This window comes from Leuciscus leuciscus, assembly GCF_965113295.1.
Source record: "Leuciscus leuciscus genome assembly, chromosome: 25".
Classification (NCBI taxonomy): Eukaryota; Metazoa; Chordata; class Actinopteri; order Cypriniformes; family Leuciscidae; genus Leuciscus; species Leuciscus leuciscus.
In genome coordinates this window covers 23294760-23312074 of record NC_138724.1, presented here as the reverse complement: position 1 = coordinate 23312074, position 17315 = coordinate 23294760, and the positions used below count along the sequence as shown (strand labels likewise).

The 17315-nt window shown below is 37.4% G+C and overlaps 1 protein-coding gene across 2 annotated transcripts; it reads left to right on the top strand.

Annotated features, from left to right (window-relative positions):
• Positions 1–1165: 1165 nt before the first annotated feature.
• ehf (ets homologous factor) lies at positions 1166–9786 on the top strand. 2 transcript variants are annotated; one of them, XM_082159892.1, is made up of 9 exons: positions 1166–1350; positions 4647–4755; positions 5547–5804; positions 6865–6921; positions 7102–7158; positions 7306–7374; positions 8583–8612; positions 8816–9011; positions 9111–9786. In XM_082159892.1, the coding sequence occupies exons 2-9, from the start codon at positions 4656–4658 to the stop codon at positions 9208–9210; spliced, it is 867 nt and encodes a 288-aa protein (XP_082016018.1). In that variant the 5' UTR covers positions 1166–1350; positions 4647–4655; the 3' UTR covers positions 9211–9786. The 2 variants fall into 2 exon arrangements, with proteins under 2 accessions (XP_082016018.1, XP_082016017.1); XM_082159891.1 differs by having other exon boundaries at positions 7099–7158.
• Positions 9787–17315: the final 7529 nt, after the last annotated feature.

Sequence of the window (17315 nt, the reverse complement as noted above, 5' to 3'; positions counted from 1 at the left end):
ATTAATGGGTCTGGGCGGGTGCGGATTTAATTTTGATATTATCACGGGTGACGGGTCGGATCTGGTGCTGGACTTTGCGGATACGGGCGGGGGCGGGTCTCCAAAAATGGACCCGTGCAGGACTCTGCTGCAGCCTATCTGGCAACCTCGAGTCAGGGGAGGGGGAGGGGATACACCGCTCTACAGTAATTTGAAAGTAATTGCAGTACCAGTTTTGGCCACAATCTTACATACGGCTCCTTTAAAGTCATTGATTTGCTGCCATGTGATTGGCTGATTAGATATTTGTATTAACAAGCAATGGAACAGGTGAACCTAAAGTGGCTAGTGAGTGTGTATAATCTCAGGAAAGCTCTCGGTAGCTATAAGACATTTTTCATGAAAAAAGAACAAAAATTGTACCACTTTATTTTAAGGTGACGTAGTTACATGATACTACATGTACTTACTATATTAATAACAGTATATTATGTAACTAACCCTAAACCAAACCCTAGCTGTAACTCTATAGTAAGTTAACGTAGTTAGTCAACATTAATAATAAATGATGTGCTTATTTGAGTAAGTGCAATGTAACAACGTCACTTTAAAATAAAGTGTAACCCAAAAAAATGCCATAAAGAATTTTTTTTTTTTAAATTAGGACCACTACCATTTTTTTTCTGTATTGTTTAAAAAAAATATTATCATTACAGTAATGCCAAAAACAATTCAGTTACACTGAATTTAATTTACAGTATGGTGATTCAAAAGAAATCTTTGGCAGGGTTATGTGCTTATTTGCCATGAAAAGTATGGCAAAAATATATATATTTTTAGTCTTATATGAAATTTCTTTGTGATTTTTTTGTTTATAGGCCTGTTATTAATTTTACCCTTAGAAACAAAAACAAAAAAATTACGTTAAAACAAAAAGGACGACTGGATAGATCGGTTCTTGTTAAACATCAATAGATTAATTACTAGCAGGATTGCTGAAGCATGTGGGTGAGTGTGTGGGCGAGAGAGAAAGAGAGAGAGAGAGACTGATAGTGTGTTCATAGTGAAAGTGACTTGCTACAACAGTACCTTTCTTACAGTATGCAAATACCTAGGAACCAACCTGACATGAAAGAAGCCAATCAAAGCAACAGGAAGCAGACGGAATAAAAATCCTCATTGGTGAACAAGGTCACACTCCGTCACAGAAGTTTGGCAGGCCTAAACTGTGTCACAGGTACACAACGCAGTCTCTCCATTAAACTGAAATCTTTTCTCCCCATACAGACGCTGAAAACTTTAGAGGGAGAAGAAAAAGACATTTAACTTTCAACAGGTAGCAGTCCATCTGGATCACATTCATCATCTCTGGTGAGCAATATGACACACTTTAATTATCTTTGATTCTCTGCAGAACAGGTTTTATTCACTCATGCACTTCAGTGATGGTCCCAGGTGATGCAAAACAATTCAGTTTAACAAGTGACAATCAATAGTTGTATAAAAATAATGTGAATTTTGTGCCTTTTTTGCCTTTACTCTCTCAACATTTGCATATGTGCAGCATTCTCAGCAGTTTTTATTAAATATAGAATCACGTTAAACAGGAACTATTTGATACACTGTGATAAAATTGCCTTAAAAATGTAAATAAAAAAAATTTCAACTTTTTTTATAAGTTATACATGATCCTACTAATTTTTTAAAACTCAGTTTAATGTAATTTAAGTTGAAATGACTTTAAGGCAATTGAAGAGAATTTAAGGCAAAATCTTTTTTTTTTTCAGTGGAGGAATATTGGGATTAACCCAAACTCTTAGAAGTCAATAATCATTTTTTTTTTTAAGCAAGGTTTTCAATATAACGATATACTGTTCATATTTATTTTGACACCTTGCGGTTAAAGCTAATTTAGTGGAACTGACTTTATGCATCCACTAAAATTGGGACCATGAAAAAATGTGCTAAAACAGCTTGAAATGGTGAATTTACTTTTTTTGAAAAGCATAATTTGTTGCAGATGCCATTTGGTTTGATTATTTTTATGTAATCCACTGACATTCATACATTTTTAAGTGTGAAAGTGTCTAAACACTTTTAGGGCACCTGTGTAACTGGGAAACCCTTTGCATGCTGTAAACAACACATCCAAATTGAGTGTAAATGGCCCCTATTGCGCTGTAAATAACAGGTGAAGGAAATGTCAGTCACTGTAAGGAATGCCATAAACACCAAAAGATGCGTTTATAGATTTCTTTTCCTCATACATTACAGTAGACATCACCATAGTAACACACCAGTCTGGGATGAAAACATCAGATGGGTTTCATAATAGTGGAAAGAAACTCGCAACCTGATTTTCCAGTTAAAAGACAAAGAGCAATTCATTAGTAATTAGATTTTTGAATGATATATGTGTTGAAAAAAATAGATTCAACTCGCTATGTAAAACAAATTGTAATTATACAGAATGTCCATTAATAATGGGAAACTGGGATCTGTTAAAGTTATGTGTTTCACAAATTAATTCATACATTTTAGTAATTACTTTTACTACTTTTACTACTACTTTTACTTACTTTACTATTATGATATGATCAATAAGTTATGACAACATATGTCTTTACATCGCTTTAACTCATCAAAGCACTTTTCAACTTTATTTATATTATACAAGATTCAACTAATTTTTAAAGCCAGTTTAATGTAATTTAGGTTGAAATGACTTAAACATCCAAGTTGATTGTACTTAAATAGTTCAGGTAGCAATTTTAATGTGGGAGGAATATTGAAACATTTAGATTAATTTTAGCTTAGCTTAACTAAGCAGTGGTTGAAGTTTTTTTTTTAGGACAATACAAATGCTAAGTTTCTAATCTCCTTTATTTGCTCTAGGTGTGAACATTATCTTGGCCTATTGTTAGCATATAGCTCCCCCCAGTTTTATAAACATTCCATAAAATGATGTGCTTGGTCAGTCATCTTTAGATCTATAAAAAGACAAATATAGGTCAGATTTCAAGTAGGAAGTCTGTTAGCAGAGCAGATAACACAGGTTGTTCACATACAGCATTATACACAGTATATACGAGAATCTACGGTTGACTACGAAATCAAACTAAACAGGTTTACAAGCCTTCCCAGGAATGTCAATAAACTGTGTAAATAATTGATTATAGTCATTGCTACTGGCACCCTGCTGAATTTTTTATTGTTTTTTTGGGACAAATTCACAAAAAAAGAAAGAGGATTTAATTAAAATTTTTAGCATCATGTTTTCACCCCATGTTCATATCATACATATTTTCTCTATGATTATGACCATTATCTAATTTAGATCTGGGTTTCTTTGTAAGTGGACATTCACACTGACAGCGATTCAAGGCGTCAAAACAACCGGATATAACAACTTGAGCGGAAGTTGGCGTTGATGATATGATTCAATGTCAAGCAATGCGACAAAGCTGAGAAAGGTTTCTCTTTATGCAAATGAGCAGCGTCCTGATTCGTCTACAATCGGTGGAGCTCACGTGATACATGTCATGTGAGATACTGATAATTATGCTAATTTAAGGGTTACAGTAAATGTATTTTTTTTGCAGCAAGGAATCTTATAGTGAAAATAAAATTATATCTTATTTTTCTCATTTGATCCCACAAATAAAGTTAGAAAATCCAATAGGTCATAAAGAAACATCATGGAACCTTGCACGGAATGATTTGAAGCGGCTACATAAATAACAAGTCCATGCACTACAAAAATAGCACTTCTTATGCGACTTACAACTGTTTTCTTTTGAGTTTATGTTAGCATATTGCTAAGCTAACAGTGTAAACTCGGACATAAAAATACATAAAATATACAAATATTGCATAAAATACTTTTGTATTTGTATTTTAAAAGTGTATTTATAATTTATAATCAACATTTCTCTGCATAATTTAGTTTTTGAACCTTTTGAACAGGGACTACAATATCTTAAAGCTAGGTTTTTGAATGATCATATTAGAATATTATTTTATAAAGGTTAAAAGACAATCAGTTTTTCAGGATACTTGATTGGGATTAGATTATGCTCAAGTTTTTTATTGGGCTCCTACGTACAAAAACGTCAGAATCAAACACAATTATGTTTGTGCAGTAGTTTTCAGCTAACCTGGAACTTAGATCACAAATGCATTCACATCGACAGATGATTTTAAAAAGTGTTTTGTATAATGCTGTTGCAAGTACACGGTATGACTGTACCATTGATCTAACTGTTTAACTGAAGGACAGGTGGACCTTTATGTATGCAAAGCAGTTAGACACTAACACATTCCTGTGCAAATGTATCTGCATGTGTGGTTGAATGTAGCACGAAGGACGCCTACGCAACTTTCACCCCCCTCCCTTTACCTCTCTGTACATACAAGACCTTTGTTTTCCTTTACTGATCAAACCTGGCAACTAGAATAACGTCTATACTTTAATTACATGTCCATTTGTGATGCTGTATGTATGTTTACTATTACAATAATGTTTTCCACCAGGAACAAGCTATAAGGCATCAACTTTATGTCCGAGGCTAAGTTAGACTCTTCTAGTCCATGTTGATCTTCCAAATTTACATTGGGTCAATAAAGGCAACAAGTAAAGTTTATTTTCTATATCCTGTATTCAACAGCACTGGATCATGGTCCTTCAGGCCAGCGGTGTCATGAGTATCCCAGCTTCTGTGAGTGTCGACAACCAGCTACCTGCTTCATGGATGGCCCACTACAACTGTGCTGATGGTAAATGTCTTTTTCATCTGAAACACCATGAACTAAAGAGTCTAAGAAGGTGCACTTATGGTTATTCTGCAATCCAGTGTAAGTCCAGTTAAGATTTTAGGTTGTAGGTTTCGTTTATCACTAATCAGCGGAGACTCTCTCTGTCAGGTTAATCATTTACTCTAGCAGTCACTGCTGGAGTTACCAGGTTATCAGTTGCATGCACAGGGGACCATAATAGAGATAGTGAAAGTGATTCATACTTATCTAGAAACCGTGTGAGGTACTTTTTATGCTTTTTACAGTGTGGAACTGAATCTTCTTCAGTGAATATTAGTTTCACCACTGCTGAAAATACTTATTTAGCTGTTCAACAGCATATATATTGTTTTGGATCTGATTGTCCCCACATGTGATGCTACTCTCCTGCAGTCTAGCTCAGAGACCTTCAACCCAACTCCTGGAGACCCACTATCCTGCAGAGTTTAGCTCCAACCCTAATCAAACAGACCTGAACTAATCAAGGTCTTCATGATTGCTTGAAAATCATAAATAGGTTTGTGGAAGCAGGTTGGTAATAAACATTGAGGGTCAGTGGGTCTCAAGGAGCAGGATTGAACATTCTACTCCAGTTAGTAGTTTTATCTGGTGCACTCTAGATAAACCATAAAGTCTTTCTTTTGGTCAACCAACTTCACTAAAATGGTCAAATGTGGCAGTATTGGTCCACTTGACCAACCAGCATAAAAAAGATTTCAGTAGACATTTGCTAAATCCTTTTGAAACTATTCTGCTTCAACTTGCATCCCCAGTTTCCATGGTAACATCCGGTTACACAAGCCGGCTCTGGTCTCAGGATCATCACCCACAGAACTGGACCAAGTACCAGGTGTGGGAATGGCTCCAACAGACGCTGGACATGCACCAAATTGATGCCACCAGCATTCCCTTCCAGAACTTTGACCTTGACGGGAGGCAATTGTGCAACATGAGCTTCCAAGACTTCACCCGGGCGGCCGGATCCGTAGGTTCTATACTTTTCCAGAGCCTGACTGACCTCAAGTGGAGCGGTAAGATGTCATTTAGAACATGGTCCTGGATCAACAACCTTGTTGATCCTTGATCAACCAGATATCAGATTGTTACGGTTGGGTTTAAGGGTTGACTTTGGGTTAGGTCTTCTTGACAATCCGTAGTTTCCCTTTGATTCCCTCTGACACGGAATATGTTATGGTTATGGGTTTTGGGTTAGGGATAAGGGTTGCGGTTGTGTGGGTTTATCTTTCGATTGTATGCTATAGGAATGTTGTTTCAAGTTCTTGTGGGCATGGTGCAACATTACTTCAGACGACACGAGTCACAACTCGTGGTCCATTCCTGATCCCATTCTCCGCTCTTATATCTATTCATTCCCTGTCTCTTTGACTGTCCTATCAAAATAAAGGTAGAAAGGCCAGAAATTGTTTTTAAAAAAGGAACATTGAACATTCCATTGAGTGTTGCATAAATGCATAAATGAGTGTTCAACAAAAATAATATGACGGTATGTTTTATAATTTTCAAATGAAGTGGTATAATTGGCAGCAAGTATCCTTGTCAGAGCTTGCCTTTTGGGGATCCCAATTTTAATCACTAGAAGCATTCTTTTGTGGAAAAATTAGTGTTTGTTCTAGTGAAATCTCACAAGCATGAGCTTGGAAAGTCCAGCCATTGAGCATGTGTCCCTCTTGGATTCATTATGGTATAGTACATGGGAATTGTTCACCCAGTATTCACCCATAGATATTCCCATGAAATTGTTTTTAGAGAAACAAATATATGAAATGGACGGTACATTTCCATGTACTTATAATGAATCCAGAGGGGTGCTGCTAACAAGACCCAGAGGTTCATAAACAGTCAGGGCTATACTTTTGATTCAGTTTCCATTACAGTGTATTACTAAACCTAATAAAATCCAGAAAACTTAGTGACATGTGAGAACCATGCCAGCCAGTTAAACTGGTTTAAGACAACATGATGCGGGAATGACTTGGAAATTTGATGATAGTCGTTGCAAAACATGCACTCTGTTTTGAAGACATTTTTAGACACTCATTTTGTTTTTCTTTTTTTCTTAATGTCTGACAGGTCAGTATGGTCAAACAGATATGTTTATACCAGGGGACATTAAAACAGAAATAGATGGTGAGTAAATACACAAAAAGCTTTTGATTTCGTTTTAATCCCTAAAGTTCACATAATTCCAGTTACTTTTAACATTGACCCGTATCTGCTGCTGAAAACAGAGTTTACCGATTCTCTTGAAAGAATTGTAGACTTCTCATGTCGCAATATTGTGACCAAGTGCTTCAATTTCCTCAGCAGATTTCCCATGTTCAATCCTCCCCTTCAAGGAAGAACCCAGCTTTTACAGCCCTTCAGGTACCTGTGAAATCCATTAATTATTTTTTAAAACGAATTTTTATGTGATTTACATCTTTCCTATGAAAACAAGATGATGTGTGTTTATTTATGCACATATTAATCTGATGGTTTGATAATATTGTGTCATATTTCCTCTTTCCTCAGAACTGTTTGATATCAAAAGCTCATTCCAGCCCAACATCACATTGGCCTCACCGGCTCCCTCAAGCCCAGGTAAATGATCTTAATTTGAACTGTCCTAAAGCTAAGCCTAAAAACAGTATTGCTTCCTCTCTATGCCGGTATCATGGTATGGTATGGTATAGTATAGTGGTAATGCTTATATTTGTTGTTTAATTATCCTGATGCATATAAAATCTATTAAGTGTACCAACACGGTTATGGGTTCAATTCCTAGGGAATGCAATTAACAGATACAAATTTATTTCTTTAAGTTGCTTTGAATAGAAGCATCTGCCAAATGCATGAATATAAATCCATAAATGGATCTGTTTTAACTCGCTTGCAAATAAATATTTTTACAGACTAATGTTCATAGTTATAATACAATTACATTGGAATGAATACTAACTGGACTACAAAAAGGTCATCAAAGCACCCTTAAAGTGACGTGAAGTGAAAGCCAAGTATGGTAACCCGTACTTGGAATTTGTCCACTGCATTTAACCCATCCAAGTTAGTGCACACACATTAAGAGCAGTGAGTAGTGAACACATACACACTGCAAACCGTAGACACACACTCGGAGCAGTGGGCAGCCATTCGCTGTGGCGCCCGGAGAGCAATTGAGGGGGTCAGTCGTGGGTTTTGAGGGTGGAAGAGAGTGCTTTTCATTCACTCCCCCAACCTACAGTACGTTTTCCAGCCGGTATTGAGAATCGAACCTATGGCTGCGTCCGAAATCTTAGGCAGCTTTGCAACTTTGCAAGCAACGTTTGCCCATGAAAGTATCTCACGGAACTGATTTTGGACAGACTACTGAGGTTTAATGATCTATTCTACAACAAAATGGAGAGAGCTTTAGTGATAACTAAGCATATATTAAATTACTACAGTACTAATTTCTCGCTAGAAATGACAAAAAAAGTGGAAAAAGTTGGTAAAAAATGTACATTTACACAATCTGACCACCAACTGTACCTTCAGACGCCTTCATTATTATTTTAAGCATAACTGACACAGAATGGAACGCACAGGATTGTGGGATATCAAAGGCAGCAAAGGATCCATTTTTGAAGGCAACATTTTTTGAGCTTTAGGACGCAGCTCATATGACTCATGCTCTAGTCTTCGAAAGCCATAAAATATTTTAAAGCCACAACTTTAGTTATTATTCATAGTTATTGGAGTTTCCTGATCCAAAAAGAAATGTGACATGTCCCTTTAATAAATATGGTTTCATTTCCATTTTCTCCTTTCAGATCCCAAACGGTCACAAGTCAAAAGACACAGTAAGTTGACAGATTATTAATATCTTACTTCCCTAAAGGTTTTTTTTCTGTTCATATGTTCTGAGATTCACCCAGCTGTTGTTTTTGAATACCTGACAGAAGCACATACCGAAACCTCTGGCACGTGCATGTGCTTTTTCAAGCTTTAGATTCCTTTGGTTTCTCATCTCTCTACACAATCTCAATATTTCCATATTTCCCAGACCCTCGTGGGACGCACCTGTGGGAGTTCATCCGAGACATTCTCCTGAACCCTGAGCGTAACCCTGGCCTAATCAAATGGGAGGATCGCTCCGAAGGGGTTTTCCGCTTCCTTAAGTCGGAAGCTGTGGCTCAGCTTTGGGGCAAGAAGAAAAATAACAGCAGTATGACCTACGAGAAACTCAGTCGAGCCATGAGGTAACATCTTCCCTGGAGTTTTGCAACTTTTTAAAGGATTCTGATCAGTATTCCGAGCTTCTCACATGTTTCTATCTCTCTCTGTTTTCACCTCCAAAGGTATTATTATAAACGAGAGATCCTGGAACGGGTGGATGGACGTAGACTTGTCTATAAGTTTGGCCGAAACGCTCGAGGCTGGAGAGAGTCTGAGAAGTGAAGGACTTTGTCTTCACATGTAGCTTCCAAGTGAAACTCTTATTTATAATATTATGGCCATTCTATTTGTATTTTTATTTTTGAAGAACTGGGACTATGATGTTGTGTTTATAATAATTGTGTACTCGTCTGTCACCTTGTTGTTGTTATTTGACTATTTTTAGATGCTCTTTAACACTTTGTTTACATTAAAAATGTACCAATGTTTTTTATGAATTTGAATTTAAAGCGTAACAGTTTTGAATATACATTGTCAAAAACTATTTAACCGGCTTTTGAAAATGAGAAATATCCAGATGATGACTCCAGTTTGGCTTTTAAATGGCTTCATTTGTCTTGAATGCAAGTAGAATGAACTCTTTGAGTAGACTTTTACCATAGTAAAACAGCAAAGGAGTTGAAATGAAGGACTAAAATGTAAAAAAGCACAAAAAGATTGCTGGTTGTGGTCTTTATTGACATGTCAATACACATCATGAACCACAAAAAGACACAATGTCAAGTTTTTATTAATGCTTGTATATAGACTGTGCATTTTGCAATTAAACACTAATAAAACCATTTTTTAAACACTGAATGAAGCTTTTATTTCCTCGGGGCGAACACAGAACATTTAATTGAGTCATTTTGTATTTATTTTATTTATTTGTGAGGGACATATTAATTAACATCACAATGATTGATACATTTTGCCAGATTTAGCCAAGATGTCACAACATTTTTTATTTTAACCTGCAGATGGCTACATTTTATTTCAAATTAATTGATGAAAATTAAAAACTTTATATGAATTACATGAATCGCAAATATAATATATATACATATATACAATCTAAGCGCATAGTCTAAAGCACAGGGCGCAAGTGCACTTAGTGCATGTCCGAATCCACTTTTGCTAGTTTAACGCTAGGAAAATGGTTGGCGCTCTTAACGATTAATGGGTGTGTTTTGGGCGTAACGTGCAGTAAACCAATCAGAGTCTCATCTCCCATTCCCTTTAAAAGCCAGTTGCGCTCGTATGACAGGGCCCTTAGAGTACAGGACACAAAAATCGTTCTTCTTTCTAAAAGACTTGACTTATACATAGAAGATGAATTTCAACCTGATTGAACCAGTGGCCAATAAAGTTTGGGAACGGCTCATCCCTTCACATACGGGGACAATGCTGGATGTCAAAGCAAGTCTTTTATTTTCCTTTTTGTTGCTCGGATGGTAATGATCTGCAGCAGCTGTGGCCAGAGATGTTGTCAGTGCTGAGTTATGTTAGATAAGACGAAATGCCAGCGAGTTAATTGTTCCATCGTGCGTGTCACGGCCACAGTGCTGCCACCTCCGGACAATAGATAAACGGCTCCCTGCTGCTCCGTGAGATAAGAGCCGCTGACACTCTCTGGCCTCACTCTTTGTCTTCCTGTCTGATTTGTCATAGGCAAATCCCTCTCTCACCTTCCAACTCTGTCCCGTCACTTTCTGGAGTATTATGGTTCTCTTCATAAACGTGATTTCACAGGGATTTATTTAATCCTTATCTTTATCCACACCCACAAAATTTGCCACCGTATGGTTGTGTTATCTCTCCATTCCTTATCTCCAACTAAGGAAAACGGGCTCCTATCATGGAGGGGACCTGTAAAACAAGACACCGGAGATGCAAACGGGAATAACTGAAGCGTTGCTGCTGGAGTGAACAATGCTTGTCAACAAGTTTATTATTTCAGGATAATCCACTTAAGACTATATAGTTTCTGTAACCGTGAATCCTAAATGTTTGGTTGAGGCGTTTTGGGACTAATGCATTAGTACCAGTGTTTTCAAACCAGGGACCCCTGGGGGTCTGAGGAGGAACTGCATGGCCTCAGAAGAAAAGACTAAACTTTCTTAAAATATTTTCATTTGAATCATTAAGATACTATATTATGGTTTTTATTAATAGTTTGTATTAGTTTTAATTTTTATAGTTTCTGTTAACATTATCATTTTTAAATATATATGTCTATATAGCTTTTAATTTTTTATTTCAGTTTTAGTATCAGTTATTTAAACTTAATAAAAATTTGAAATGTTTCCTGGGTAAGCTGAAATGAAATATTAATTTTGTATGTTTTTTTATTTCATATTTATTTATTAATCTAGTTTATTGTTTGTTAGTTTTTTATTAATTATAAATACATGTCCAACATTTTATTGTAGTTAGTTCATTTAAAAATATACTATTGTTCATTCATGTTCATCCATAATGCGTTACCTAATAAATTATTTTTAAAAAGTAGTTATTGATTTATGTGAATTAAAATATTAATCATTTAAATTATTATGTTGAAATTATCATCAACTCAGAATAAAAGATGTTGTAAAAATATTGTACATTGATATGTCATTTTGGATTTTTAATTGATTTAGTATATATAGCCTTATAGTTACAAGAATTTATGATAATTATTTTGGGCTTTTTTTATACCTGCTAGTCTGGATGAAGGGTCTGTGAAGGTTGAAAAAAATATTTTTAATGGCTCATTTTGTTAGGGTAACTAGCTGTATGGGTCAATGACAACATCTTGAATTTTTATTTGGTCTATTGTTGTTGATATTGTTCTTTCCTCTTTCTCATATTGGTGTTGGAGAACAGTTTAGGATTATGAAAGGAGCGTTTGGTTTAAACAAAACATGAGAAACCCTGATTTAATGCAAGAAGCTTCTGCACGTAAAACACAACTTTTCCACATGAAATCCATGGATACCACGCTCAAAGGCCGTGGCATGGAGAGGAGAGGCTGTGATAGAGAAAATGAATGGTATGTCTGACAGCGTTTTATGTTTCACACTGCCTGGTGTTGGAATGAGCAGGAAAAATGTAAAAATGAAAGACGGCCAGCTGTTCGGTGCATGTCGCAGCACGCTGCTCGGCCAAATCACAGGCCGACGTGCTAATAAATTCAGAGCTGGGCCGAGGGTCACACCTGACCACATACACGACAGAGTCTTATTTTGGGGCAGAAAAGCTGCGGCATATAACTAATAAAGACTCACTTTAAATCTAATTGAATGCATTTATACCTACTTATCAGTACTTGGAAACTTAATTCAAGATATATTTTTATATAAAGTAAATAGCACATTTATCTTGCATTAAAATATATTTTTACTGGAAAGAAATACAAAATTCTGGTTTAAAATGATTTTTGCAGCTCACACACTTGCACGTCTCATCAAATTTCACCCCAAACACACCTTTATCCTTAGCAAAAGATAGCATTAGCATTCTGTTTTACATGCTTGAACTTAACACTACACTGATTATGTACATATTTGAATGTGCCATGTGTGTTTTACTCAGACGGTTCATTATTTAAAGCAGGTTGATCATCAGATGCAACATCCAGAACAAGGAAGTGATGGCAGATAACAACAGTAGTAAAGACAGTGGCAACAGATGGGACTCTATCACCTGATATTGGATCAGAGGAGGCTTTGTGTTTGTTCTGTGTAGTCTGGATCCATCTTATCTCTTAGCTTCCCGTTCAAAATCTCCTTTGAGGTCTCATGTGAGGCGCATTAGTTCGGCTGATGATGGCAGGGCTCGATTGCTAAGAGGCGTGTGTCAGCCATGTTGTGTAATGTAAAAAGTTTTCCCTATTTTGTTTGCTAGTTTAACAACAAGCACTATAGCTGTATTTGCATCACCAACAGATGATAACATTCTGTTTATTATAAAAGCATACAGTTTTGTTGTCTATCGCTTTAAATGGTCTAGCACATTAAAGCAGGATGGATTCTGATTGGCTGTCAATGTTTTTATCATTCATTGAATGATAAAAAAAAAAAAAACATTGCGAAAGAGATTCCAACATCGCTCCTCTGTGACCTTTATCGTTATAGTTGTGGTGTGGACTTCCATATTCTCACAACATTAGAACAGATATTAAAACTTAAGCTATATCGTTATAGTTATAGTTATAGTCCTTGGTGTGAGAATGGCCTTTAACTCAAATCAAAATATGATTCAGTGTGACAGTGTCACTGAATATGATTCAGTGTCTGTTTTTAACCCTCATGTCGATGGATAGGGTTAGGGTTAAGGGTTAGGGTTAGGGGTTAGGGTTATGGAGTAACCCTAACCCTAACGATGGACTCGTTAAAATGTAGCAACTCAGAAAGTGCTTATTTATAGCAATTCAGAGTCAGATATTTATTGATCTGGTTCCTTTTCGCAAAACTGCTCTGATTTATTATTGTATCGGACTGATCCGATTCTCAAGTTAAACTTCGACATGGGTCTGTTGTTCACAAAAATCTGTCGTATGATATGACTATATTGTAAATCTGACTATTTTAAGGTTTTCCATCCATTTTAACAAAACAACCAGCCGCATATTTCTCTTCATAATTTCTCTTTTAGTGCTCCATAGAAAGTAGGCCTAAGTCATAAATGTTTCTACTAAAGTGGTGAGTAAATTAGGACACATTTTAAATTTTTTAGCGTTCTCTTTCAAATTTTTAGACCTTATTTACACGCTCTACTGCTCCACTGACCATTCGCTGGTCACTCCGCTGCACACCTCAGATCACTTCCTCCTCGCTCTCAACCTCAACCTGCCTCAGAACACAACACACACTCCTCCACAGGTCACCTTTCGGCGAAACCTACGCTCACTCTCACCCTCTCGCCTATCCTCATTGGTTTCATCCACACTTCCTCCCCCTGATCAGCTCTCAACACTAGATACTAACAGTGCAACTCATACTCTTTTCTCCACTTTAACATCCTGCTTGGACAACTTCTGCCTCCTTTGCTCCATGCCAGCCCGCACCACCCCCTCTGCCCCCTGGTTATCTGATGTTCTCCACGAACATCGTTCTAAACTCAGGGGTGCAGAGAGGATGTGGCGCAAATCGAAAGATCCTACTGACCTTTGTCTTTATCAATCCCTCCCCTCCTCCTTCTCTGCTAATATCTGTTCTGCTAAAATGACTTACTATCACAACAAAATTAACAATTCTTCTGACTCTTGCATGCTTTTCAAAACAACCTCCTCTCTTCTTAACCCTCCTCCTCCTTCATCAACCCTAACAGCTGACAGCAGTGGTTCACACTCCAATGGTTCAAGTCTTACCTCTTAGGTAGGCCCTTCAGGGTGTCGTGGAGGGGTGAGGTGATGTGTCTAATGGCGCTTTTCCATTACCAGTACCAGCTCGACTCGACTCGACTCGACTCGCCTCGGCTCGGCTCGCTTTTCGCTCCGTTTTCCATTGCAGATAGTACCTGGTCGTCATAGCGACGCCGCAGGAAACTGCAGTGACGTAATCTTCTATGCGACACACACCCACTACCCACACTCACAGGACAATGAAGGAAATCGCGTCTGGCGCGTGCAATGATGACGCAGTGAATAGTGAAGATTCTCTCAGACCAATCAGCAGTCTGCTCTGTTTTTACGTCACATTTTAGTATCGCCTCAGCTCGCTCAGAACCTCGCCAGAGGTGATACGAAAAAAAGTACCTGGAAGCAGGTACAGGTACAACTTTTACACAGTGGAAAACCAAACAAAGGCGAGTCGAGGCGAGTCGAGGCGAGGCGAGGCGAGCTGGTACTGTGTAGTGGAAAAGTGCCATAAGACCCAACATCTAGCTACTGGGGTACCTCAAGGCTCAGTACTGGGACTACTTCTCTTCACCGTCTACATGACATTACTAGGATCTGTGATTCAGAAACATGGCTTTTCCTATCACTACTACGCTGATGACACACAACTCTACCTCTCATTCCAGCCTGATGATCCGACGGTAGCTGCTCGCATCTCAGCCTGCCTGACAGACATTTCTGGCTGGATGAAGGACCACCACCTTCAACTAAACCTTGCGAAGACAGAGTTGCTTGTGGTCCTGGCCAACCCAACCCTACACCACAACTTCTCCATTCAGCTAGGTTCGTCATCCATAACTCCATCAAGGTCAGCCAGGAACCTTGGAGTTGTGATTGATGATCAATTGAACTTTACAGACCACATTGTTAGAAGTGGCCAGTCCTGCAGATTCACCTTATACAACATTAGGAGGATCAGGCCCTTCCTATCAGAGCATGCTACACAACTCCATGTCCAAGCACTTGTTCTATCAAGACTGGACTATTGTAATGCTCTCCTGGCTGGTCTTCCAGCTTGCACTGTCAAACCTCTGCAACTGATCCAGAATGCTGCAGCAAGAGTGGTCTTAAATGAGCCGAAGAGAGCACACGTCACTCCTCTCTTCACTAAATTGCACTGGTTGCCAGTTGCTGCTCGCATCAAATTCAAGTCACAGACTTTTGCCTACAGTGGTTCTGCTCCCTTTTACCTAAACTCATTACTTCAGACTTACGTGCCATCCAGAAACTTGCACTCTGCAAGTGAACGAAGTCTTGTGATGCCATCTCAATTTGTATTTGTTGAAAAAAATTCAACAAATTTTTTTTTAAATACACGTACTGCGTTAGATTAAACTGGGAAGGGTCATGGCACTTGCATATTGTTGTCTTATTGTTAGTTTAACTGCTTCTATTGTTCTCATTTGTAAGTCGCTTTGGATAAAAGCGTCTGCTAAATAAATAAATGTAAATGTAAATTACCGACAACTGCACGCGTTCACTTTTACTGCTTCACATTATTTTTCAAATTCTTAAGAAAGAATTCTTTGAAAGAAACCATTTGAGTTACAAGGCTCTTTTGTTTTGGTAGAAATATAGAAAATGCCACACACACACACACACACACACACAAAAAACACACATTTAAGACCCGGATGAGTGACGCAGATCTACAGTAAAAGTGGAAAGCGTCACTGTTCCATGTCAAATATGCTTTTCAGGCATACTTCCTGCTCTGATATCACACTTGTTTAATTAACTTTTTTGCATTATATTATTTATATTTATATTAATTACTATACAATGCAATAGAGTACCATATATTCATATACATTTGTTGCATATTTTTTAGGTGGACAACAACACATCCCATTCACGTAGAAACTCAACATATTGTTTGTTTAATTTAATTCATGATGACAACTGATTACACACCGAACAGGTGAAACCTGTGCAGAGAGTTTCCTGTAAGAGCCTCATACCACTGAGAGGGGTTTCCCCTGCATACTAGGTTTAAAGGCACTAACCCACCATGCAAATATCTTCATTAAAACTTATTTCCTGGTCCAGAATCTTCGGGAAAATCAAAAATGATTATTATACATAAGCAGAAACAAAAAAATGACAGTACTAAATTGACCAGAGGTTTGTCTTCCTTCCTGAAAGGCTGATAATAATGTGACGTAAAATTCTGAAAAGCAATAATGCGACTGAAACTATGACTTTGAGGGAACCTTTTGAGATTGAGTGGACCAAATGTTTCCCTTGTGTATTGTTATTCTTGAGCTAGACACCCGAACAGAGTTTTGACAGTAACCACAATACACTAGAAGCATCTATATTAAGTGTGAGTCACATCAATGTTTGAGACAATCACACAAAGGTTGGCATTCACACTTTGCTGAACTTGATACGATAGAACAGACAAATGTAACCCATTAATATGAGTCATCAGTAAGTCTTCAGATGTTTTTTTATTTTTATTTTCTGTTTCAGTCCACAGCAGATTTGAGATGACAAGCAGTGTTATTTTACTTAATTATTTAACAAAGAACTGGAGTCCCGTGGTGTCAGGCTTTGCGCACTTGAACGCACTTGCCTTAAAGAGATAGTTCACCTAAAAATAAAAATTCTGTCATTATTTACTCACCCTCAAGTTGTTCCAAACCTACAAACCTGTATCCAAACAGTTGCTGGTATTAAAACTATTAAAAATACAATGGAAGTCAATGGGGACCAGAAACTGTTTGGTTACTAACATTCTTCAAAATATCTTATTTTGTGTTCTGAAGAACACAGCAACTAATACAGGTTTAGAACAACTTGAGAGGGTGAGTAAATGATGACAGAATTTTTAGTTTTGTGTAAACTATCCCTTTAAGATCTGGCAGAGGATATAAAAGTCATGTTAAATTTGCAGGCAGGCTGTATGTCAATCTTTTTATAATTTTTTTTGCTGAAAGCATGCAAGCATTTACAGAGAAGC